A 26,849-nucleotide genomic window follows, 5' to 3' on the forward strand; every position below is an offset into this window, starting at 1 on the left:
CGCCCTCAATTTGCCGTTTCCTTCTTCCATGGGTCTCTTCCCGATCCTGCCGACTACGCCAGTTTTGTCGTGGTTTCACAAATGACAAGGAAGCGCCGAAGATTCTTCAAGAAATGTTTAAACTTTAATTTGCAAAGTAACGCTGAGACAGACAGTGGACCAGGCTGTGTAGTCTGTCACTGACTGCCCCTTTGTCGTTTTCACACAGCATTCTTTATAGCCCTTCTGGGTTAGCATACCTCTGTAAGTTTTTTTCTCTAACTAATAAATCAATCACTCTTATCTCTCTTACTTGGCTACATTCGTTTTTCTCGAGGGGTTAAAAGTACACAGGTTTCATTCAATGGTTACATCCCAAATACCACAGTAATCCCACACACTCAGTAACAGACACTTAATGCATAGTAAAGGCATGGTCAACTTCTGAATAAACAGCTAATACGCGATAAAAATGCTTAAAATAAACACTTAGAAAACAGAGTTAAGATGTTTTCCAATAGTAACAGCTAGATGCTGCAGGAAGTTCTAAGGGACATTACTGAATGGGTAAGCTAAGGAGAAACAACCTCTCCGTCTGCACCCATCTACTATCTCGAGAGGATGGGCAATGTCTTATTGAGTCCCTGATGACCCATACTTCTGGATTTAGAATTTTTAAGAAGCCACTGTTCTAAAGACATTTAACTCTGAACATAGAAAAATGGAAGGCTATGCGGTAGGGAAATTCTAGGCAGTTTCTAGAGTAGTTTACATGGTCAGCATAACACTGTGGGCCAAAGGGCCTGTAATGTGCCATAGATTTCTATGTTCTATGTTCCCTTCTGCCTGAACCATGGAGCACTCCTACCATTTTCTGCTTCTAGGGATCACTAAACACTCAACACTGTATACTTGTGTTCAAACGATTTAATTCTCATACTTGACAAAAAATACTTATATTTAATATTTGACAATATAGAAATAATTTCAATACATATGAGAAGTACATTAACATTGGAAACTGAGATGATAAAGCATTTACAAAAACACTGATGTCTATTCTTTGAGATGGCTGCATTGAGATAAATAATCCAGTAGTATGTCTAAGTAGATTATCTGCTTTGGTCAAAAGTCACTCTTTACTTCATTATTTGCCATTTTTTAAAAACTTTTCCATGAGGTACAAAGAAATTAATACAAATTTGGAAGGGGAAACAATTTGACTGTCCATTGCAGTAATAAGAGTAATGGGTATAGAAACCAATAGGAAAACAGCATGGTGTGTAATGATAATGAAAGTCAATCTTTAAGTGCATTAAACATCAACAATGAATTCTCTGCATTTATTTATACATAAAGTAAAATCTTTCTCTTACAGGCATTGCTAGAAAATGTACGAATAATTACAGTAATGTACCCCTTGTAGAAATTAGGCTACAGTGAGAGATGACTCATCAGCAGGACTGATTTTTTGCAGTTACCAGCTTCCACACTTTCAAGGCACACGTTTCATTCTGAGAAAGCTCATAAAATATTCTTTTTAATGAACTACTTCCTATTATTTGGTCTATTTTACATTATCCTTCACCCATTCTGATTTGATCATGGATATGTTGTGGAAACCAAAGTTAGAATCGAGCACCTTTTTGTTTATTAAAGGCCTAGCATTTTAAACGTTTAAAGTTATCTTACCTTGTAAACCAAATAACCTTATTTCTTACCATGTACAAGTCTGGATTCTTTACATTCTCTACCCCTTTCTTACTCGGACATATACTTTAAAACTGTGAGGTGTTCGAGCTTAGGAAGAAGAATACATATGGTGTTGGTGATGGAATGAGTCATTAAAAAATAGAATCTTTTGTCAAGTCTCCATAGTCTGTGAGATCATTAAAAGCAGTCATTCGATTTGTCTGCCACTTCTATTTTCAAATACCATGGATCTCCTCTGAGGCTGGTAGAAGCAACTGGTTGAGGTCTCCAGCCTCTGCCCACTTTTAGGCATGCTCATGCGATTTCGAAGAGTGACGCCCTCTGGCCCTTTCTGACTCTCGGTAAGTTCAGCCGAGTAGCTGCTGGAAATTGGGTGATCCAGCTCTGGTGTGTGTGACTCTGGACTGGATTTGACTGGGCTGAGGGGTGCCTTGCTGGCCTCCACAGGAGAAGGGCGTTCCATGTTCGGCCAGGGAGGGCTGAACAGAATGAGGCTCTGGGGTCTACTTGCCTTCGCCCTGTGCTGTACGTGTCGCATAAACGCAGGCTTCTGCTGCGCTGCGGATCTTTCCATTCTCAAAGGCACAGAGCCGTCTGGTAAATCTTCCCCTTTCATCTTGGGGGTTGTCTTCACTGTCGGTGCTGCTTGACTGGTGTTGGGCTGGGAGAGCGAGCTATCTGCAGAGACGGCACACTTTGCATGTTCAGGTGTTTGAGATTTCGGCAGACCATGTTCTTTCCCGTCTTTAGCTTCCGCCACTGATGAATTGGTTAAAGGTGAATCCAGTCTTTGTTTGCTTTCAGGGCAATTTGATTCACACAATGCCACTGGCTGCAGAATGGTTAGTACTTTGTCCAGAGGGAGGGAAGGGATTGTGAGGTTCTTCTTTGGCAAAGGCTGGGGGACCTGGGTAAACTGTACCTTCGGTGGAATGACGGGAATTGCTTTGACTTGACACGTTTTTATCATGTAGGTTGTTCGAATAGCAGTGACGCCAACTGGGAATGACTGCACTGGGGATCCATCAGGTACAGAAGGTTTGTTATTGACTGGGTGTGAAGCAAATATTGGTGGCCTATCTTCAGACCTGAAACGTCCTTCTTCAGTGCTATCAGGCGTTGCCACTGTTGATATCGCATTGGTGCTCTCTAAGCATGGTGTTGCCCCAATGCTTCCAACATGTAGACTATCCAATTGAGAAGATGCAATTGGATCATCTTCAGCTGGCAAAACAGTTTGCTGTGTTTGTGTGGAGGTTGCCTCTATTTCATTCAGGGCATCTACAGGTTTGGTCACAGGACAGCCATTGTTTAAAGGTTCACCATTACAAATTGGTGAAGGAGTCTCTTGGCTTTGATTGTTCCACTCAATCTTCTTGTTAGCAGATTGACATGGCATATCATAATGTTCTTCAGGAGCTACTTTATCTGCAAGAGCATCAAGGGGCCATAAATCCTGATCAGCATATTGCCATTCATCTGGCCTTACATCTGGTGACAACCTTGCCAAGCAGTCTTCCTCATCGCTTTTGGCTTCAACCAGCTGGAATGAAGAGGAGTTGGGTTGATTTGATGTGTCACTATCCACCCACTGTTGGCCAGGGGCGCCAGGCTCATCGGTATCAGCTGGCAAGGCTTCAGATCTCAGATGCGACTGAATATCTGCCAGTTGCTCCTCATGAACTCTTTCATTGCAGGAAAGATTTTGCATTGAATGTTCTGCTCCCATGTGCAAGCCATCTGAGCATAGTTCTGAAAATTTAATATCTAATTCTGAGTTTGATCCAAGTTTGTTAATGCGAGATCCTGAAGCCTGTAATTCTTGAGAAGCAATTGAATGTTGATCCTTTGGATCTGAGTTAATATCAGTTAATTGACTTGAATCTACAGATGCTCCAAAGCACTCTGTTGGTGAGCTCTCTGTTACTGCCTTCAAAATATTTTGATCAGTTATTGATTCTGTAAGCTCAATCTTGGAAGAAGGGCTCAGCAAGGACCCAGTACCCTGGATTTGCTGAGCCTGGCTTTGATCGGGTGTCTTGGTGCTGTCCCTTTCACTGGAACAGTGGCTACCTGTCGACTGTAGAGAGATTTCTTCAGGATCAGTTTCAAGCATTAGAGGTGAACTTTGTGAAAAGAGATTAGGGAGACTGTGCATTCTTTGCTGTCCAGACATATTTACTGCCGTTGAGGCATCAGGCAAGGGTGTATATGTAATATGACTGTCATCATGAGATTGGACAAACTTTTCTTCCATATTTTCCAGAAAGGTATCAGGCTCGGTGATCTCCTCAGGTTCAATGATTTTAAGTTCTTTGGTAAGGGGCCACAGATGCTCCACGACAACCTTGGTAGAGTTATTTGTGTCCTACAAAAAAAACACAGACACTGATATTTATGGAGCCTGCAGTGGAATGACATCTTCAGTGTACACTATCTTTGACTAATAGTGCTCTGTATCAGATGGTGCAGAAGTAACTCTGGCACCTACACATTGGTGCAATGGATAGTTCAATGGGACAACTGCACTAGATAGTGAGCAGATTCTCTACCTATGGGAACCACTCTTGGCTCAGGGATGTAATTGACCTGAATAGTCCTATAATGCAGAGACAAAAGTTAATCAGGATTTGTGCTCCTTAACGCTGCCCATTCCCTTGGCCAAGATGGCAATCTGTCTGAGTTTCACCCTACACTGCAGAACTGAGAGGATGCTACATGGTTGTGAGTGCCAAGTGCCACTAAACAAAAGCTACGCCTTCTCTTCCGGGTGGCACAGAAACAATGGCAACTTTTAGAAAAGAAACAAGAAAGTTGTCACTGGTCTCTCATGTTAGCGAAATACATGTTAGTAGGGAAGTGGTGTTAGGTAAATTGAAGGGATTGAAGGTAGATAGATCCCCAGGGCCAGATGGTCTGCATCCTAGAGTGCTAAAGGAAGTAGCCCAAGAAATAGTGGATGCATTAGTGATAATTTTTCAAAACTCGTTAGATTCTGGACTAGTTCCTGAGGATTGGAGGGTGGCTAATGTAACCCCACTTTTTAAAAAAGGAGGGAGAGAGAAACCGAGGAATTATAGACCGGTTAGCCTAACGTCGGTGGTGGGGAAACTGCTGGAGTCAGTTATCAAGGATGTGATAACAGCACATTTGGAAAGCAGTGAAATGATCGGACAAAGTCAGCATGGATTTGTGAAAGGAAAATCATGTCTGACGAATCTCATAGAATTTTTTGAGGATGTAACTAGTAGAGTGGATAGGGGAGAACCAGTGGATGTGGTATATTTGGATTTTCAAAAGGCTTTTGACAAGGTCCCACACAGGAGATTAGTGTGCAAACTTAAAGCACACGGTATTGGGGGTAAGGTATTGGTGTGGGTGGAGAATTGGTTAGCAGACATGAAGCAAAGAGTGGGAATAAACGGGACCTTTTCAGAATGGCAGGCGGTGACTAGTGGGGTACCGTAAGGCTCAGTGCTGGGACCCCAGTTGTTTACAATATATATTAATGACTTGGATGAGGGAATTGAATGCAGCATCTCTAAGTTTGCGGATGACACGAAGCTGGGTGGCAGTGTTAGCTGTGAGGAGGATGCTAAGAGGATGCAGGGTGACTTGGATAGGTTGGGTGAGTGGGCAAATTCATGGCAGATGCAATTTAATGTGGATAAATGTAAAGTTATCCACTTTGGTGGCAAAAATAGGAAAACAGATTATTATCTGAATGGTGGCTGATTAGGAAAAGGGGAGGTGCAACGAGACCTGGGTGTCATTATACACCAGTCATTGAAAGTGGGCATGCAGGTACAGCAGGCGGTGAAAAAGGCGAATGGTATGCTGGCATTTATAGCGAGAGGATTCGAGTACAGGAGCAGGGAGGTACTACTGCAGTTGTACAAGGCCTTGGTGAGACCACACCTGGAGTATTGTGTGCAGTTTTGGTCCCCTAATCTGAGGAAAGACATCCTTGCCATAGAGGGAGTACAAAGAAGGTTCACCAGATTGATTCCTGGGATGGCAGGACTTTCATATGAAGAAAGACTGGATGAACTGGGCTTGTACTCGTTGGAATTTAGAAGATTGAGGGGGGATCTGATTGAAACGTATAAAATCCTAAAGGGATTGGACAGGCTAGATGCAGGAAGATTGTTCCTGATGTTGGGGAAGTCCAGAACGAGGGGCCACAGTTTGAGGATAGAGGGGAAGCCTTTTAGGACCGAGATTAGGAAAAACTTCTTCACACAGAGAGTGGTGAATCTGTGGAATTCTCTGCCACAGGAAACAGTTGAGGCCAGTTCATTGGCTATATTTAAGAGGGAGTTAGATATGGCCCTTGTGGCTACGGGGGTCAGGGGGTATGGAGGGAAGGCTGGGGTGGGGTTCTGAGTTGGATGATCAGCCATGATCATAATAAATGGCGGTGCAGGCTCGAAGGGCCGAATGGCCTACTCCTGCACCTATTTTCTATGTTTCTATGACCAATTTCGTTGAAGGAGGATATCTGGTCACGGAGTCATAACAGCACGAAAACAGGCCCTTTGGCCCATTTCATCCATGCTGACCGTGTTTGCCCACTGAGCTAGTCATATCTGTCCACATTTGTCATATATCCCTTTTACCCCATTCCCCCCTGTGCTTATCCAGATGGCTTTAAAACATTACCAATTTGCCCACCTCAGCCACTGTTTCTGGCAGCTCATTCCAGATCTGCACCCCATCCCCCGCCTTTTGTTTGAAGAAGTTACCCCTGATCTCCCCTTTAAACCTCTCACCTCTGATCTTAAACCTATGCCCCCTTGCTTTCACCTTCCCTGGGAAAAAGACGATGTGGTTTCACCCTCTCTGTATCCCTCATGATCCTATATCCCTCTATCAGGTCACCTCTCAATCTCCTACATTCCAGCAATAACGTCCTGGTATACAGTATGCAGCTTCTCCCGACTCCAGCTTCAATACCCTGACTGATAAAGGCCAGCATGCCAAATGGGAAAGAGTAAACAGTCAGCATTTTGGGCCGAGACCCTTCATCAGTCCTGATGAAGGGTCTCGGCCTGAAGAGTCAATTGTTTACTCTTTTCCACAGATGCTGCCTGGTCTGCTGAGTTCCCCCAGAATTTTGAGAGCGTTGCTTTGGATTTCCAGCATCTGTAGGTTTTCTCGAGTCAACATACCAAATGCCTTCTTTACCACCCTATCTACCTTACAGTGAACAATGCACTAACCCTCCTAAGTCCCTCTGTTCCATAACTCTGCAGTTCCCTCCCATTTACTGTATACGCTCTACCCTGGCTGATCTCCCAAAATACAATAGCTCACATTTATCTGGATTGAGAGCTACTTGGCAATGCTTAACCCACATACCTAGCTGATCAAGATCCCCCCCCCTAACTTTTCATAACCATTAACAATTCAATTTTCATATAATCCACAAATTTACTAACCACGCTTCCTACATTCATATCCAAGTTGTTTGCCAGCAACAGATGTCCCAACACTGACCCCTGTGGCACTCTGCTAGACACAGGCCTTCAATCGGATAAGCAACCCTCAACCATCACCATCTGCTCAGCCAATTAAGGATGTAATCTGCGATTGCCCCCTGGATCCCATTCGATCTAACTTTCCAGACCAGCCTGCCATGAGGGAGCTACTTCAGCAAGGCCTTTGGCAATGTCCTGCATCGGAGGGTAGTCAAGAAGGCTCAGGGTTCAGTTGTTTAGCGTTCAGGATAAGGCAGTAAATTGGATTAGACATGGGCTTCGCAGGGGAAGCCCGAGAGTGGTAGTAGACGGTTGCCTCTCTGACTGGAGTGTGTGCCATCGTGCAGTGCCACAGTGAGCAGTGCTGGTTCCATTGTTGATTGTCATCTATGTCAACGATCTGGATGATAATGTGAGATACTGAATCAACAAACTTGTGGATGACACCAAGACTTGGCGCGCAGTGGAGAGCGAGGAAGCTTATCAAAGCTTGCAGCAGGATCTAAGCAGCTACAAAAACAAATGGACTGAGAAAATGCAGATGGGATTTAATGCGGGCAAGTGTGAGGTGCTGCACTTTAGGAGGACCCGCCAGGGTAAGACCTACACGGTGAGCGGTAGGACACTGAGGAATGTGGGAGAATAGCGGGATCTGGGAATACAATCCATAATTGCTTGAAAGTGGCATCACAGGTAGATAAAGAAAGCTTTTGGCACATTGGTGTTCATAAATCAAAGTACTGGATTTAAGACTGTTCAAGGTAGCTTATTATTTTTTATTCTTTCTTACTTCTCTTCTGATATTTATATATTTGTATATCTGTGCACTTGTAATGCTACTGTGACACCGTAATTTCTTTTGGGATCAATAAAGTATTCATCTATCTATTGAGTACAGGAATTGGAATGTTATGACAAAGTTGTCTAAGACATTGGCGAGGCCTATTTTGGAATATTGTGTGCAGTTTATGTCACCTCCATACAGGAAAGGTATCGATAAGATTTAAAGAGTGCAGAGAAAATTTGCAAAGATGTTGCCAGGACTGGAGGACTGGAGTTATAGGAAACATTTAAATAGGTTAGGACTTCACTCCCTGAAGTGTAGGAAAGTGAGGGGAGGTTTGATAGAGATAGATAAAATGATGAGGGGTATAGATATGGTAAATGCAAGTAGGTTTTTTCACTGAGTGGTTGAGACTAGCACTAGACGTCATGGATTAAGGGTGAAAGGTGAAATGTTTAAGGGGAACATGAAGGGGAACTTCTTTGTTCCAAGGGTGGTGAAAGTGTGGAAAGAGTTGCCAGTGGAAGCAGTGAATGTGGGTTTGATTTCAAAATTCATGAGAAGTTTTCATAGTTGTATGGATGAGAGAGGGATGAGAGAGGGCCGTGGACCAGGGGCAGGCCAATGGATCTAGGCAGAATAATAGTTCGGCACGGATTATATGTGCTGAAGGGCCTTTACCTATGCTGTTGTGTTATATGACTCTATGACAATGTCACACTATTCTGAGATCTTGCCATTAACCAAATAGATACTATGTTTCCCACAATGCATGGATAGTTTCTCATGAAATTACAATGGATACAATATGTTTTGTAATGTCCTGAGACAATGAAGGGTGCTGGATAAATCAGTTCCTTATCTACTTGAATATAATCATTAGAAATATAATCATTGAAATCAAATCATCAGAATGAGGTGACATGGGAAGGTGTTGAATCATTGTGGGTAGAGCTAAGGAATTTCAAGGGTAAAAAGACCCTGATGGGAGTTGTATACAAATCCCCGAACTGTAGTAAGGATGTGGTCTACAAATTAGAATGGGAGGTAGAAAATGCATGCCGAAAGGGCAATTTTACAACAGTCGTGGGGGATTTCAATATACAAGTATATTGGAAAATCTGGTTAGTGTTCAATCCCAAGAAGGGGAATTCCTAGAGTGCCTACGAGAAGGCTTTTTAGAACAGTTCATGGTTGAGCCCACTAGGGGATCAGCTATACTGGATTGGGTGTTGTGCAATGAACCAGAATTGACTAGAGAGCTTAAGGTAAAAGAACCCTTAGGGGAAGGTGTTCATAATATGATCAATTCACCCTGAAATTTGAGAGTGAGAAACTGAAGTCAGATGTATCAATATTACAGTGGAGTAAAGGGAATTACAGAGGCATGAGAAAGGAATAGGTCAGAGCTGATTGGAAAAGAACTCTGGCATGGAAGACAGCAGAGCACAAAATGGCTGGAATTTCTGGAAGCAATTCAGAAGGCACAGGATGTATATCCATCTCAAAGAGAAAGACGGCAAGATGACATAACTGTGGGAAGGCAAAGCCAACATAAAAGCCAACGAGAGGGCGGAGCTACGATGGTGCTAGAGAGCAGTTTCTTTGAGCTCATTTGTGAAAACAGCTTAATTTCTACCTTTAATGTCCTTTTTTCTCCTTTTCAAGGTGGATGGGGTTCTGTAAGTGACTTTGACCTCCAGATGCATTCAAACTGTGGTTCTTTATGGCTGTGGTCCCACTCCCGGGGCCCACTGACTAGCTGTCTATTGATAGCCCAAGGGTGTGGCCTGGAAGAAAAGTACACTTGCGGGGTTCTGAGGCTTCTCGGCCCTGTGGACGAGTTGATTCCTGGCCTGTGTCACTGACTGAAGCATTGTGGGAGAAAATGGAATACCGGGAACAGCGGATCCGCTGTCGGAGGTCTCGGTGCTCAATGAATCGCTCCCTCTCTTTCCCTTGTTGGAGCGGGAGAGTTTGTCGCTTATTCTCAAGTCAGAGAACTCGAAAAAAACAACATGGCAAATTTTAACATCATAAGTCAGCAAGTTGTTTTGTTTCTGTCTCCCCTCTCGCAGAGTTACACCTCCCTTCCCTTTATTAGGGAGAGAGAGATCCTGTGGTATGTCGAATTGTCCGGTGAACAATTAGTTTTTGTTGTACTGCAGGTAACGGTCTCTCCTGGGGGGTTTGCTATTGTTTGCTTGGTGGCTGATGCTTTTTGATGAAATAAGCGGTTGAAGCTTTGCTGCTGCTTGAGGGTGGGAGGGGGGTGAAGGGGCTTTGGGGTTCTAATGTTTCTACTGTCACTCATTCTTTCGTGCACCCTTCTGTTTTTTATGGATGTCTTTGAGGAGCAAGAATTTCAGGTTGTATATTGTATACATTCCCTTATATTAACTTGGCTATAACAGAGCAAAAAGTAGTGGGAAGTTAGAGGATTGGGAAGCTTTTAAAAACCAACAGAAGGCAACTAAAAAAGTCATCAGGAAGGTAAAGATAGAATATGAAAGTAAGCTAGCTAATACTATTAAAGAGGATACCAAAAGTTTCTTCAGATACATAAAGTATAAAAGAGAGGCAAGAGTGGATATCGGACCACTGGAAAATGATGCTGGAGAGGTAGTAATGGAGGAAAAGGAAATGGTGGACAAACTGAAAAAGTATTTTGCATCAGTCTTCACTATGGAAGACATCAGCAGTATGGTGGAAGTTCTAAGTGTCAGGGGGATGAAGTGTGTGAAGTCACCATTATCAGGGAGAAGATTCTTGAGAAACTGAAAGGTCTGGTGGTCGATAAGTCACCTGGACCAGATGGTGTACACCCCATGGTTCTGAAAGAGGTGGCTGAAGACATTGTGGAATCGTTAGTAATGATCTTTCAAGAATCACTAGATTCTGGAATGCGTCTGGAAGACTGGAAAATTGCAAATTTCACTCCACTCTTCAAGAAAGGAGAGAGGCAGAAGAAAGGAAATTATAGACCAGTTAGTCTGACTTCAGCGATTTTGTAAGATGTGAAGCATGTGGTTTCAGGGTACAGTACTTGGAGGCACATGATAAAATAGTCCGTAGTCGCATGGTTTCCTCGAGGGAAAATCTTGCTTGACTAATCTGTTGGAATTCTTTGAAGAAATAACAATCAGGATAGACAAAGGAGAGTCAATTGATTTTGTGTAAGTGGATTTTCAGAAGGCTTTTGACAAAATGCCAGAAGCTATGAGCCCAGGGTATAACAGGAAAAATTCTAGCATGGATAAAGCAGTAGCTGATTGGCAAGAGGCAAGAAGTGGGAATAAAGGGAGCCTTTTCTGACTGGGTGCCACAAGCTAGTGGTTTTCCACAGTGTCTGGGTTGGGATTGATTCTTTTAACACTATATGTCAATGACTTGGATGATGGAATTGATGACTTTGTTGCAAAGTTTGCAAATGATACAGGTAGTTTTGGGGAAGTAGAAATGCTACAGAAGGACTTTAGATTAGAATTGAAAACGAAGTGGCAGATGAAATACGGTGTTGGGAAATGTATGATCATGGAGTATGGTAGTAGAAATGAAAGGGTTGACAATATTCTATATGGAGAGAAAATACAGAAGGACAAAAGGACTTGGGAGTGCTTGTGCCGGATTCCCTGAAGGTAATTTTGAAATTTGACTCCGTGGTGCGGAGCAAATGCAATGTTAGCATTCATTTCAAGAGGACTAGAATATAAAAGCAAGGATGTAATGTTGAGGCTTTACAAGGCACTGGTGAGGTTTCACTTGGAGTATTATGAGCAGTTTTGGGCCCCTTATCTGAGAAAGGATGTGCTTACACTTTAAAAGAGTCTAAAAGGGTTTAAAAGAGGTTCATGAAAATGATTCCAGAATTGAATGGCTTGTCATATGAAGAGCATATGATGGTTGGGCCTGTATTCACTAGAATTCGGAAGAATGAGGGGTGACCTCACTGAAACCTATCGAATGGTGAAAGGCCTTGATAGAGTGGATGTGGAGAGGATGTTTCCTGTGGTGGGAGAGTCTAACACCAGGGGACACAGCCTCAGAATAGAGGGGCGTTCTTTTAGAACAGAAATAAAGAGGGATTTCTTTAGCCAGAAAGTGGTGAATCTGTGGAATTTGTTGCCACAGGCAGCTGTGGAGGCCAAATCTTTATGTACATTTAAGGCAGAGGTTGATGGATTCTTGATCAGCCAGGGCATGAAGGGATACGGGGGGGAAGGCAGGAGATTGGGGCTGAGAGGAAAAATGGTTTAGCCATGTTGAAATGGCGGAGCAGACTAGATGGACCAAATGGCCTAAATCTGTTCCTATATATTATGGTCTTATGGTCTTATACATGTGAAGTAACCATGTGCTGAGATGCCAATAGGCTTTTTGTAACACTTAATGTGCCCTTTCGCAAGAATCACCACATTCAAAAATAAGTAGGAGCTTATATTATATAATGTCTGTTGAAGTACTTTACAACCCATTAGTCCACAAATAACAAATCCATGTGACATGAATATCTGTGTTCTTTAGTGTTAGTTGATTGGAAAATACTGTCTAGGAAACAGCAGAACTCCACCACTGGAAGAATGATTCTTCGCACCTGCCGATACAGGTAAAATAACACATAAGAGTTCCTCCAGAAGCCTGCATACTCATCGCTATAATTTTCCTCTGTCTTCCATTAAATAGATGACCTTTAGATATCCTCTAGTGGAAGTAATGCTATGTACACTTTTCCTTCACCACATAGATAATAATTAAGGAAATGATTCATGATTCAAGCTCCCAGAGCAAATGTCTTCAATCATCCCTCTGAATTGGAATTCAGACTTAGAAACCAATGTCAGATAGCCATATATTAAAATGAATGGCTAAAACGTTCATCAAAAATCATATATCTCCACACTTGTGAGTCAGACTTGAGATTGCTTGTTTGAATGGCAAGATGAACTAAAAAAAATGTTATTTGTGCAGTGGGAATTCTGGGGGTGGAAATAGATGACTTTTGAAGAGTGTTCTATGCACCTGTTGACATCTGTGCTTAAAATTACAATATACAGGCCTAGATGAAGGTGGCTTTCTGTGGGAGTTTGAATTTGTGAAGCATTTTCTTACATACCCCTTGCAATTGTGAAGACAAAATGTACATACTGATCGTTTCCACTAGAGGGCAGCAGTGCTACACATCCATAGAACATTGGTAAAATCCAAGCCACTTTCAGATCTAAATGTGACTTCACTCTGCACAGAAACAATATTTGGACAGCTCTGCTTATAGTGCAGTTTTTAAAAAAAAAATTCAAATGGCCATTAGATTTTCCATGGTGTGCATGAATAAATCCCTTTTCAGTTAATGAGTAGGTATATGCTGCAAACGTGAGGAAGATTCAAACACAAGGAAAACAAGCCACTAAATTTTAAAGGGGATTTTTACAATGTCCCACAATTTAAGGAGACCACAGCAGTACAATAGGTCAACTTTTTCAAAGAATAAGGCAGCTAAGCCATTTTCAGCTGACATCACCGTGATTCCTGGGTGAATAGAACTTGGCACAGGCTACGATTGGGTGTGGATATGATGCGATGATAATATCCTCATTGGAGACTAGTCTCTGTCAAACTTATTACCAGGTCTGATTCAGATGTAAAATTCCTTCTGTTTAGAAATTCCGACGTGAATGTTGTGGAGACCGTGTGTCTAGTGCGTGCTGTGCTGTTGGACCAACCTGATCTCCTTGTCCCTCTGATTTTGTACAAAAAAAAGGGAAATACATTATTGTTTCTTCTCCAGAACTGGGAGTTGGGAGAATGAAGGAGCAAGAGCAGGAGGCTCAAGAATTTAACAGCAGATTTAAGGTTCAAATTAAAACTGACTGAAAATTTCATATTTGTGACCATTTTCACGGCCTACTGCGTTCTTTAAATTGGAATGCAATTTATTTCCGGACTAACTCTGAGTATCTGTTTTATATGGGTGTGTTCTGACGTTAGTATAAATGAGTGGCAATGATGTAATATGATCCTTGCAAAGCCATGAATCATCAGGACCTCATTCAAATATGTCTGTAAATTTTAGAGGCCACTCACTTAAAATGGCAGCACTAAATTCAGTGTGTAAGGGCGTCCCACCGTTTTTATGGATCCAATGCCATTTCTCTCCACTCAAATACTGCCTGAAGTCCAGGTGATGTTACCCAGAGCAGCTAAATTATCCTCAAAGATGGTTATGTCTGAGCAAAAAAAAAACTCATTCTAAACATCATTATTGTTATCGTTACATTATTACCTGAGTTTTGAAAGAATGTGTTACTACACAGTACGCTGTTGTAACTACAGTACTGATATGACTCAATCATAACCACACCCCTTCTATTCACCTCTGCTTCCATCACTGGCAACAGAAGGCTCTGCCATGAAATGCTCTTGGGCATTTTGCATCCTTGGGAGTGCCACACAATTGCAACATGTTGCTTTGAGTACAGAATACACATTCCACAACACAATGACTCTCACAAACATAAGCTTTTTAAAATTTCTACCAGTATGTGGGTGGTGGGGTCTCTACCAAAGGAGGTGGAAGGCGCTCCTTCCTTCCACTAGCCTGCAGGTCACCCTTGGGTAAGGTGTAGCACTCCAATCAGGGTCACACGAAACTATGGGAGCAGGAGGTGGATGGTTGTATGAGCAGCTGGTGCGTATCACAAGTCTCGGTTCTGCGACCACTGAGGCCAGGCAGACAATCTCTGAAGGGTGTTGACAGCGGCTGGGGCCTCCTGTCTTGTAAAGACACTGCCCAGAAGAAGGCAAAGGCAAACTGCTTCTGAAGAAAAATTTTGCCAAGATCAATCAGGGTCAAAGACCATGATCGCCCACGTCATACGACATGGTACATAATGATAGTGATGGCTAGTATTGAAATAAATTATGTTGGGAGTTCTGCTTTCGCTAATTCAGCCAGTTATTCAGTAATGTGGGGTTGCAATTGGGCCTCCACTTCCAATCACTGGTTAAGAATATTGAAAGCAGTAGCAGCACAGCCATTGATTCTGCAATTTCAATAATTTCACGTGGAATCTTTTCTATTTTTCACTTACCCTACATGGGGAGCACTGGAGAAAACAGTTGTCTTTGCGTTGGTGTTCCTAAAAACTGAACGGCTCCTAAGGCCGTTTTAAAGAACAGTTAAAGCAGTCTCATTGGCCAGATTCCAAATACCCATTCCTGAAAGATATCAGCGAGCCAGAGGAGTTCTTCCAGTAGCCAACTGGTCCAACGGTCACCGTGACTGACAACTAACTTCTTAATCCAGATTTGTTTAATAAGTTAAATGTAAATTCTGGGATTTTGTTGTGTTGGATTTCTTACGATGATCTCTGCAAACACACAGCTCCTACCACACAGAGCCTGGATTAAATTTTGTGTCGAGTTAGTTGGGACATACTACATTTTGTAAACAGACGTTATAATGACCACACTGTAACTACATCTACTGTTGTAGAGCCCACCAGAAAGAACATTTCCCAGTCTTTATACATGCTGGAAGAGAAACCACTGGGGCTGTTCCTCTACTAGCTGTGAGGAGCACAGACCAGGGTTTAATCCTGGTGTGGGTGCTGTCTATGTGAGGTACAAACATTCTCCCTGTGCCTCAGCTAATCTGGTTTCCTCCTACTTCCCAAAAATAGGGAATTGATAATTGTAAACTTCTCCTAGTGTAGGAGAGGGATATAATCCCGTGGGGTGGGAGATGAATGACATTTGTAGGGCAGACAATAAGTGGGATTGATGTAAAATGAGTGTAAATGGTGGCTGATGGTCAACATAGATTTGATGAGTTTAAGATCCTGATTTTGCGCTGCGTCTGTCTATGACCTCGAGCTGAGAATCAGAACACTTATGCTGGGTATTGAGCATTTTTGAGATGCCATCAAACACATCACAAAGTGCGCATGTCCTTGGCACCATACACAGCAGGGCATCAAAGACTTCAGGAAATGAGAGGTGTTGAAATTGGCCACAATGAACTCGCCACCAGCCAACTCCTTGTGTTAGAGGTTTTCTTTACACCTTTCCCCTTCTGTTTTCTCTCTCCCTTCCCAAGGGTGGAGACACGTAGTGAGGTCAGGGAAGGGGAGCTGTTCTCATTAGAAAAAGCATGCTTCCCTCCCTGATGGGTAATTGAAATCTGAGAATCACCAGCCTTTCAAATTGCAGGCGTGGCACAGCAACAATCTGGGTGTTTGTCTCAAAACAAATCCAATGAACGTAATATGAAGTGAACAATTTTACACATACCACGTGAAACACAGAAGGATGGGTGATTGTACCTTTAGATAGCAGTCCACCTGCACCTCACTCAGTTTTCTGGAGATGGAAATAGGTGCAGGCAGAATCTTTCACTACATTTAAGTCACCAAGGCATAGGTGGCTCCTGGCGTAACACAGGTAATAGGATGAGTGTCCCGTTTCTGTGCAATACCATGCTATGACACTGTAACTACACCGATGTGAACACTTCCCATGTTCTTCATCCCACAGAGTATCAATTCTGTGAAATACTGAATTAAACGTACAGTGATTTTTCTTACCTGTTTAGTTGCTGGCTGCTCCTCACTGCTCCCACTACAAGGTTTTTCAGTTTTAGTTTCACATGGTTTCTCTGTTGAGGAAACAATTGGAGAAGGTGCTTCTTCCAACTTCGTGTTTTCTAAAGGATTTAGAGAAACAGATGAGGTGGTAATTGACTCTGAGGACAAGACAGGCTGCAGTGAATCAGAATCCTGGTGTGTGGGATTTAGGGAAAGCTCTGGTTGATTCTGGGAAGTTGAATTTGCAGAAACAACAAGGGATTCAGGCTTCAATCCCACGTTTTCACTGTCCTTTTCATCTAAATAACAAAAAAAAGTTAGATAAGTAATTTTGTTTAATGTTGAGAGAAATTGTCATTAAAGTAATAATCTATCGCTTCCATCCTGTCAGAGATCTCCATTTCTGCTCTCTAATGCCTGTTTCTCCACGCCCCTAAGTTAATTAATTAATCTATCTATCTATCCATTCATTCACCTATCCATTTATTGATTGATTGAGATATAGCACAGAACAGGCCCTCCCGGTCCTTCGAGCCACACCGCCCAACAACCCCTGATTTAACCCAGCAACCCCCGATTTAACCCTAGCCGAATCACCGGTCAATTCACACTGACCAATTAACCTACTAACCGGTACGTCTTTAGACCATGGGAGGAAACCAGGGCACCCAGAGGAAATCCCACATCATCACAGGGAGAACGTACAAACTCCTTACAGGAGGGGATTGAACCCGAGTCTCTGGTACTGGTATGGGTTCTGACGAAAGATCATTGATTTGAAACATCCCCTTTTTATACCAGTTTCTTAGTACTACAGGAGACATTATGGGACATGGGGTGATAAATAAGGTGCTCATCACATTTCAGATACATCATATTCAGAGGTAGTAAGTATCTATTAGGATTTATGGAACATACCATTTAACCCATGCTGGTCTGAATCAGTCTGTGTACTGAGCCGATCTCCCTTCTCTTCACTGGCCTTCGATGTTCTGCTGCTCTCAGCTTCTGCTGGCCTGTCCATTGTCTCCTGTGACTCTGTGTCATTAAGAACTTGTGCATGATTTTGTGCTTCCTTACAGGACGTGGCACTGGAGCTGATAATTCCTGAGATGTGCAGTGGTACAGAAACAGAAAAGGGCTCAGAAATATTCACTGCCATTGGTTTCCTATGATGCCGTGGTGATGCTTCAAGGGGAAACAAGTTACCCGGGAAATTAGACTTTGCTGAAGAATCATTTGGATTTGTTGAGTAGAACAACCGTCTAGTCTTCGGTGATGGTTCCAATTTGTTGATGGCATCTCCACGAAAAGCTTTCGGCTGCTCTGTTTGTGCCTTGAAAATGGTTGGCTCTTTTTCACGTGTTCCTGGGCTAATGTTACCCATACATCCTCCAATTGCACCCACCAGGTCTTCTTGATCCCAATCGCTATGCCTCCGACCCAGATTGTAGGAACTTCCCGATCCAAGAGTGCGTGATTTCATAGATGCCGAGAGACCTCCTCCCAGAGTTCCACCATGTTTGAATCGAACTCCTTTCTCACCATCTAGGAAATAGCAATGACATACCAAATAAGGCCTGAAATAAAATTCTGCACAAATTAGACTTTTGAGGGATGGGGTCCGTATGTAAGAGAGTGTCATTTTTCACTTCACTTCTTTTGAGGAAGTTTACTCAATGCCTTACTCTCAAGCAATGAGCTAATCCCGTACTAGGAGATAAGGCTGATATGATGCTAAGACTACCATTTACAAAATCAGTAAGAAATCTCCTATAAGTCATTGAAAAGCAGCTTGGAAAGATGTACATTATGGGAAATATAGGTTGTGAAGAATAATTCCAATATAGGTGAGTATGAAAGGAACAACTGGAAAAATAAAGGAAAGACATATAAACCCAATGAATAGCTCAAATTAGATACAGTTTGAAAGAGCTGTGGGGTTCTTTATCAATTCCTATTCTTTGGTCCACAAAAAATCCTGAACAGAAACAAAAGGCAAGGGCATTGGATTTAAACTGCAGAGAAAAGGAAAATGTTTCAGGGGAACCTGGGGGGGGGGGGGCAGAATCCTCTTTTCTCTCGGGGTAGTGCAGGTGTGGAAGTGATTTGACTGTAGTAGTTTGGATAAGTACGTGGATGCGAAGGATATGGAAGGCCATGGTCCAGGTGCAGGTCGATGGGACTAGGCAGAATAACGGCTCGGCACAGACTAGATGGGTCACAGGACCTGCTTCTGTGCTGCAGTGTTCTATGACTCGATAACTAACTAGATAATACAACGGACCCTTACTCTGGGACAGGTTGAGCTCAAGTGCACATCACATTATTCTGATATTCTCAACCTTAGTCACAGTCAGGTATTTGGGGATTTGGAGAGAAATAGAGTTTCCATTTTAAATTTGAAAACTTGTGTTTTGAGACATTTCAATTAATCTCGTCCCGCCTACGACGAGTGAACACTTAACCCTGCCTCCTGAAATATGTGGAGGAACTCACTGAGTATATAACAATGAGACAGCAGAAATTAAATTGACACCAAGTCTCTTCATATAGGCACTGCCACCGAAAAGTCTAACCCTTGATGTTAGAATGTTACAATGAAAATTGCAATCTTGGCTGCGTGGTAATGGGCTTTAATGAGGTGATTTCTTTAATTCCATGGTTACTGCAGATGACAAGAAAAGTTGAACTTACATTGTTCATGGCAGAATTACAAGTTTAAGTAAAAAAATCAATGTTTGAAGGAATAGAAGTATGTTATTAATTGTATTTCTGCTCTTCCCTCTGGTTTGCCTTCATCTGTTTTCCAAGATGTACAATTAGGTACAGTATGTGGTGTGGCAGTTTTTTTTTGGATATCTTCTCTCATAGTTGCTTCCTTCAACAATTACAGCTCAAAGACAATCTTGCCCTTGTGCAATGCTTACAGTAACACATCTCCATCAGATCACTACTAAAAGTGCAAAATTGGGCATATTTTCTATGATATTCTCAAAGAAATATTGAGCATGAATGTAGCAATCCACTATTGCTTTTATTACGATCAAGAGTCAGGATTCAAATCTGGGACCTACCAGCCTGATGAATTATAATTATGGTTAACAATGGATTATTTTTAGTTCTTTACCATTATGATCATCCTTTCTCTTTCCATTTGAGATTGCGAATACCAGTGACTCTATCACAGGGATTGAGTTGCTCTATCTTACCAGCCTGATAGGAAGAGTAGGGATTAACCCATATCCTTTTCCTTCTGGCTTCTTAATTTGTTTCCTTGCTTTGCAACATGAAACATAACAGGTTCAATGCACCATTGCACTCAATTATAACACACTGACATTTAAAACAAGACCTGTCTGAAGAAGCTGAAACAAAATAAGAAGATTCCGAGACGGTTCAGAATTGTTTAGTTTTTTAAAGGGTGCTCACGGCAATTATTTTTAATGTGTTCCAGAGCAGCTCTTTTGCTCTCTTCCTAAGCTTGGACCCATGGCGAACCTGCTGTAATGTTTATAATGGCACGAGATTACATTCAACTTTCTTGCATCAAAAGGAGAATATTCGACAATACAATGTTTTACCTTCTATTGGCAAGGAGCAAAGGGACTCCATACTCTTTGCAGGGCGGATGTTCCCCTTTTCTGTTCAAAACAAAGCAAACAGAGACCTGGTGAACAACAAATCTAGAGGGAGTCACAAGATAACCCTTTAATCAAGGTTTTCAGCCCTGACAACAAAATTCAGACTTTATGTCAAATCAGAATCAGGTTTTATATCACTGACATATGTCGTGAAATTTGTAAACTTCACAGCAGCTGTACAATGCAATACATGATAATACAGAAAAAAAGACTGGATTACAGTAAGTATATCTATATTTTTTTAAATAGTTTAATTAAATAAGTCGTGCAAAAACAGAAATAAAGAAGTAATGAAGTAGTGTTCATGAGTTCATTGTCCATTTAGAAATTGGATGGTAGAGGGGAAGAAGCTGTTCCTGAATCATTGAGTGTCTGCTTTCAGGCTTCTGTACCTCCTTCCTGATGGTAACAATGAGAAGAGGACTGTGCAAACCATATCCTTGGTCAACTTTGGCTGAGTGACAGCATTCATGCCTCTGAGTTATCTGATTCAGAAGTGATGCCTTTGGCATGGAACATTAAACCAAAAATACAGTCTGCCTTCATTATAGGCCTATTCAGATGGTTAAGAGCTATGTGCCATTGGTTGATTGGAAGGGGCACTAGCAAGGATGACAGCAGAACAGCAATGGCTACAATTTCTGGGAGCAATTCAGAAGGTGCAGGATAGATACATCCCAAAGAAGAAGTATCCTAAAAGCAGGATTGCACAACCATGGCTGACAAGGGAAGTCAAAATCAACATAAAAGCAAAACAGAGGGCATAGAGGGCACAGAGGGCATAGAATAGAACAAACAATAGTGGGACAGTAGAGGATTGGGAAGCTTTTAAAACCCATGAGAAGGCAACTAAAAAAACCATAAGGAGCAAAAAGATAAAATATGAAGGTAAGATAGCCAATAATATTAAAGAAGATACAGAAGTTTATTCATATATATCAAGAGTGAAAGAGAGGTGAGACTAGATATTGGACCACTGGTAAATGATGCTGGAGAGGTAGTCATGGGGACAGGGAAACGGTGGACAAACTAAATAAGCATTTTGAAACTTTGTTCATTGTGGAAAACACTGGCAGTTTGCTGGAAGTTCAAGACCGCCAGGGGGCAGAAATGAGTACAGTTGCTATTACTACAGAGAAGGTGTGGGAAGCTGAAAAGCTGAAAGGCTGAAAGGAAGTTAAGTCACCTGGACCAGATGGTGTACATTCCAGGGTCCTGAAAGAGGTAGCTGAGAAGATTGTGGAGGCACTTGTAATGATCTTTCAAGAATTACTAAATTCCTATATTTTTCTGGTCTCTTCCTTTGACTTGTCTACCTGCTCTGTATTCCCTGAATACTGAAGTAATTATTTCATATTCCTGGTATTGGTGTCAGTGATTTTATTCTTGACCACCTCTCTGTGGCCCTGACACTATCAGGCTTTTTTTCATGCAGAATATTTCACTATTTTGCTTTATCCTCCTTGGTTACGTTGTCTTTGTCATACTAGCTGTTTGGTGCTCTTTCTCTGAATCAAGTCAAGTTTATTGTCATTTAACTATATATGTGTATAACCATATAATCATAATATTATAATGTATATACTGTAGAAACGAGACAACGTTTTTCCGAACCAGGACGTAAAGACAGTAGTGCACATAACACACATACATACAATAACTTATGAAGGTAAGGATAAAATCTACAGATGAATCACACATAAATGACAAACTAAAAAACATTAATATTAAAACATGGAACAGATTAACCAGTGATACTTTGAATACACTGTAACAGGGAGTTCAGAAACCCAATGGCCTGGGGGAAGAAATTGTTTCCCATCCTGACCGTTCTTGTTTTTATGCATTGTAGTCTCCTGCCTGATGGTAGAAAGTCAGAGAAGATGCTGGATAGGTGGGTGGGATCCCTAATACAGTAATACTAAGGTCCCTGCATATGCAGCGCTCCTGATAAATGTCCCCAGTGGATGGTAGGGAGACCCCGATGACCCACTCAGCTGTTCTCACAGTCCGTGGTAGGGATTTCTGGTCCAGTGCTCAACTGTTCCCATACCAGACGGAGATGCAACTTGTCAGGATGCTCTCAATGGTGCTCCTGTAAAATGCAGGTAAGATGGGGGGAGGGGGAGACTTGCCTGTCTCGAAACAAGTCATATTTGCTTTTCCATATTATACCTTCCTGTTCACATATTAGTAATATCTCTTCCAGTAACCTCAGTACTTTTCCCAATTTCAACTATGGGGTCCCATAAGTGTTTAAGCTGTTCTAAATTATTTAACAGAATATACTCTGTTGAAAATAATTTTAAGGGCTTCCTTTCTCTTTTTGCTAATAAACTGATCAATCTTCTTTTTCCAAAATCCATCCTCAACTCCTCAGTACCAACTTGTTATCGATTTGTGTATTTTGCAATCATTATCTACAAGTGCATATTATTTTCATTATTGTATAGACTTATAGTCTCTCACTTCATTTCCAGTTATTAGAACTAGGAGTAAATTTTCACTTGTCAGTCTTTTAAAACTCCATGGTTGAAAGAATATCTCTACACATTTTAGGAGCACTATTGTCCCTCACCCACCTCTGTTAACTGGTGATTTCTTGTGTAAATGGAAGTGTGGTAACATGGTGCAGTGATAGAGATCTCCCCGCCGAGTTGGAAGGTTATTTACTCAAGACCGGATCTGAGTGTATAATCAAGGCTCATATTTCCATACAGCACTAAGAGATTGCTCTGTGGATACAGTATTGTTGTTCGGCTAAGCCATTTAACTGCCTGTTTCTCATTAGGATTCAAAAATAAAGCTAGATTTTTTTCCAATTCCTAGTCATCATTTCACATTTTTCTTCTCTTTTCCCTAGACTGTAGATCCCTACTTTATTTCTTCCTGGTATCCTACAACTGGGAATGGTCCTTTTTTTTCTTTCAATGATACCTACATGGATTCTCTACTCCCATCTTCTTCTGCTGCTGTTGTTTTCCTCAGTGCAACCAGTCCCTACCCTCTTTTCCTTGTTGAGGTATGTTTAACTCGGCAAGATTTAATTGTGGCATAATAACCTCTCTTCAATTTGGCCTAAAGAAACTGCAGTTTTAATTTGGCTTGGTGGAGTTTTGAGCTCATCACTCCTCCAGCCAAAAGCCTTGAATATTAATCCAGTAATTTAACTACAATGTCGTTAACCCCACACAACCCATATACCTGTGAGGAAGACTGACCTGCAATGACATATTAACATGACAGTCACACTACAGCAAATTAATCACTTTTATCCCCTTGCACTTGACCGCTCAGGACTCAAATATCTAATGAGAGCAAGGAGAAAATAAAAGACAAGCAAAAGAGCTTTGGCCTATCAGGTCCTCATTCTGTTGTCATTCCTCGCTGCCAGGTCAAATGCCAAAAAATTATTTTGAACTTGAGCACAATGTCAGCGTAACACTCCTCAAGGGTAGTAATCAGATCTTCACTGTGGCTGGTCCAGTCTGGCCATTCTAAACGCTCAAACTAAATCACTTGGCTGTGAGTCTGTCAGTATTTTTCCACATTGTTTTGATATTTAAAACAACTGGGGGGGCACAGTGGCTTTAGTGTAAGACTATAATAACACAGACAGATCAGCTGCCTATTATGTATGTCTCAATGAAGTACAAATAGACCTTAGAATGGGCACTGATAGAGAATGGTTAGCTGATATAATAATGGCTGCATTACCCTGTAGCTGGTAATAGAACTGAGTGTACTATCATAACCAATATCTTTCTTCTCTGTGCTAAATCTAACCACTGCTCTAAGTATGTACGTCATTCATTTTTCTTACACATCAGAAATTTGTAAGCATAACACTTCCAGTCTTATTTCTTCTGCCAGTTGGTAAAACTGAACTGCTTCCTTCTGTACGCTTGCACACGCTGTGCTTCCCTCAAAATTATTGGATAGAATAAATGGTGGTTGAGGAAAGGGTAGAAGACAGTTGAGACTGCCGGGTGTCTCACGTATGATTAACCCACTACCAGTGCTTTCATGTTCCTCACTAGATGTACCAATAATTTTCCTTTATTTTGCCAGAAATTGTTTGAGGAAAGCAGGATTTGCTGCCAACACAAAATACACGGCCACCGGGTATCAATACACTCCTTACCTGCAAACGGAGGCGCTCTCACAAACACACTGCCATTCCTGCTTAGTTTACCCTTTGAGTCGCTTCCCAGCCGCCCCAGGTTAAATATGGATTTCCACTTCTTCGGCTTTGCAGAAAGCTTTCTTCTAGAAGTGAGGCAAAATCTAGCTTAATTGTAAATTTCATTTAACCTTTGCGTCAAACTACATAATTTCAACTCATCCCTGAAATTCAAGATTGAGGATTTAAGACTATTTATTGTCATTCTTCAGTACATAAGTATTAAGGAGAGTGCAATGATTGTTACGCTGGTTCTGATGCAGCATAAAAAATACAATAAGCGTAAAGAACACAATAATAAACAAGAAAACACAATAAATATAAACATAAAAACAATTTTATAAAAACAGGATATACAAGTGATTGTTATACAGTACTGTGCAAAAGTCCAAGGCACATAGGGTGCTTAAAACTTCTGCACAGTACTGCATTTGTCAACGTGGGGTGGAGAGTAAGTTTATAAATCTAGTGGGAGCAAAGGATGTAGGGAGTGGTGAGGTTGGAGTGCGGCAGGTCGGGTGTGGGGCAGATGGAGGAGAAGGAGTGCTGGGACGGGGTGACGGCCCGGATACAGACACACCCAACCCTGAGACACCAGGCAAGGTCTTTGATTCCAAAATAGCTGGTTTGATGATCATTACAGAATGTCTCTCTGGTGCTTCCCGCTCACTCCACTCTCCCTTCCCTCTTTTCCAACCATGATTCCCCTCTCCTTGCCCCCTTCCTACTCTCAGTCCACAAAGGAGACCCAAATATTGTTATTTCTTGAGGCAGCAATACAGTGCAATACATAAAATTGCTGAAGTCTTAGACAATATATACTACTATATAGACAATATATACCTGGCTATATATACTACTGTGTACATTGACTGGTTGTGTGTACATGAAGTGATGCTAGGTGATGTATATGTAGTGGAGATATTGATCAGCCTGCTGGTTTGAGGCAAGTAACTATTTGTGAGTCTGGTGGTCCTGGCGTGGATGGCACGTAGCCTCTTCCCTGATGGGAGTGGGACAAATGGTCCGTAAACAGGGCGGGTGGGATCCTCCATTGTACTGCTGACCTTCTTCTGGCACCTTCCTGTACATACGTCATTAATGGTGGGTAGGCTGGTGCCAGTGATGAAATCCACATTACCTGAAGAAACCAAACAAGTGGAATCTGAATATTTAATTTTGGCACCAGAGGAATCTGGCAGGAGATTTGGGGTGGATGGGGTGGTGAATTAGAATATTCACTTCTCATAGAGAAGATCCCTCACTGTCTATAAAGACTTAAAAGTATCTTTAACCATCCAGCCTAGGATCTATCACCAGAAAGAACATCCACATTGTCTACCCCAGTACCACTGCCCACACACGTCAACATCTCTCACAGGACCACTCCAACCCTTGCATCTGACAACACTACCCAGATACATCGATGGCCTATCCAAGACCAGTGCCCAGATTTATTGACAACCCCAACTCCCATCCTATAGACCATTTCCATACTATCAACACCTTCCCCCACATGATGTTAAACAAATTAGGACAACTTAAACATTACAGGGTTGTATATAGTGATATATGTGTACTTTGATAACAAACTTACTTGGAACTTTACAATTTCCTACCTCCTATTTTGTTTCAAATAGGAGTTTAGTTTTCCACCCATTTTCTCCAATTAATTTCTCTAAGGCTTCTCAACTGGTGGTAAGAGGTAATAATGACTAAATATTACTTTGTAGTTAGTCTTGGTACTAACTACTATGTAGCACTGGCATCAATCTTGTAATAGAGAAGCTCATCTTCCAGCTCACTAGAAGTAAGCCCATGGTAGTGCTGTTAGAACTGGGACCTGTGGTTCATTATTTTTCTCCCAGTTTGCCTCAGGGGTGCAAAGGCAAATTGCGAATCTTCTTTTGGGATCTAAGCTGAAATCAATCAACTCTGATTGGGTGGAGTGCTGGTGGGAGGGAGAGGGTGGCATTGTTGAGGTTGTGGCTGAGCACATGATTAAACTTGGCTCTTTTCTATGTGCCTCAGTCTAAAACAAGATCAACACACTGGGAAATTGCTTGATGTGGATCTAACTCCATTAACTAAACCAAGCAGTCACTTTAATTGCAATTTGGTTGCTGGCATGTCAAGTGTTGTCTATTAATTGTCTCTATTTTTACTTTCTTGACGCGCAAAAATATGTCGATGTTTGAAATTATTTTGGTTCCACATGACGATGGAAGTCAGGTTGACTGCCAGTGTAACTAGGCAACACATTAAATCCTCAAATGTTACGTTGAAGAATGGGCTGTATGCTTTTGTCTATGAGTCACCCATAGCCTACTCCCACTTTCATACCCTGTTGTTTTCTCATTTCCATCTAACTAACTCACTTTAAAAAATTTTGTGTATGTGACATCAACAAGAGTGTGTGGCAGAACTTTTAGATTTCCGAATTCCCTCCGCAGGAAGATGACATCACTTTCGTCCTCTGGTAAC

General features: G+C 41.8%; 1 protein-coding gene across 3 annotated transcripts in view; it reads right to left on the bottom strand.

Moving 5' to 3' along the window:
• Positions 1 to 201: 201 nt before the first annotated feature.
• Positions 202 to 26,849, bottom strand: part of arhgap31 (Rho GTPase activating protein 31) — a 121,492-nt gene continuing 94,844 nt past the window's right edge. Inside the window, exons 8-12 of one of the 3 annotated variants that reach the window (XM_063050970.1) lie at positions 24,327 to 24,448; positions 20,123 to 20,182; positions 17,457 to 18,086; positions 16,539 to 16,837; positions 202 to 4,060 (exon numbers count right to left, since the gene is read on the bottom strand). In XM_063050970.1, the coding sequence (XP_062907040.1) occupies positions 1,880 to 4,060; positions 16,539 to 16,837; positions 17,457 to 18,086; positions 20,123 to 20,182; positions 24,327 to 24,448 (3,292 nt within the window). In that variant the 3' untranslated portion in view covers positions 202 to 1,879. Of the gene's footprint in view, positions 4,061 to 16,538; positions 16,838 to 17,456; positions 18,087 to 20,122; positions 20,183 to 24,326; positions 24,452 to 26,849 lie in introns of all 3 variants that reach the window. The other 2 variants (XM_063050971.1, XM_063050968.1) reach the window with 2 other exon arrangements.

This window comes from Mobula hypostoma, chromosome 6 (genome assembly GCF_963921235.1).
Source record: "Mobula hypostoma chromosome 6, sMobHyp1.1, whole genome shotgun sequence".
Taxonomy (NCBI): domain Eukaryota; kingdom Metazoa; phylum Chordata; class Chondrichthyes; order Myliobatiformes; family Myliobatidae; genus Mobula; species Mobula hypostoma.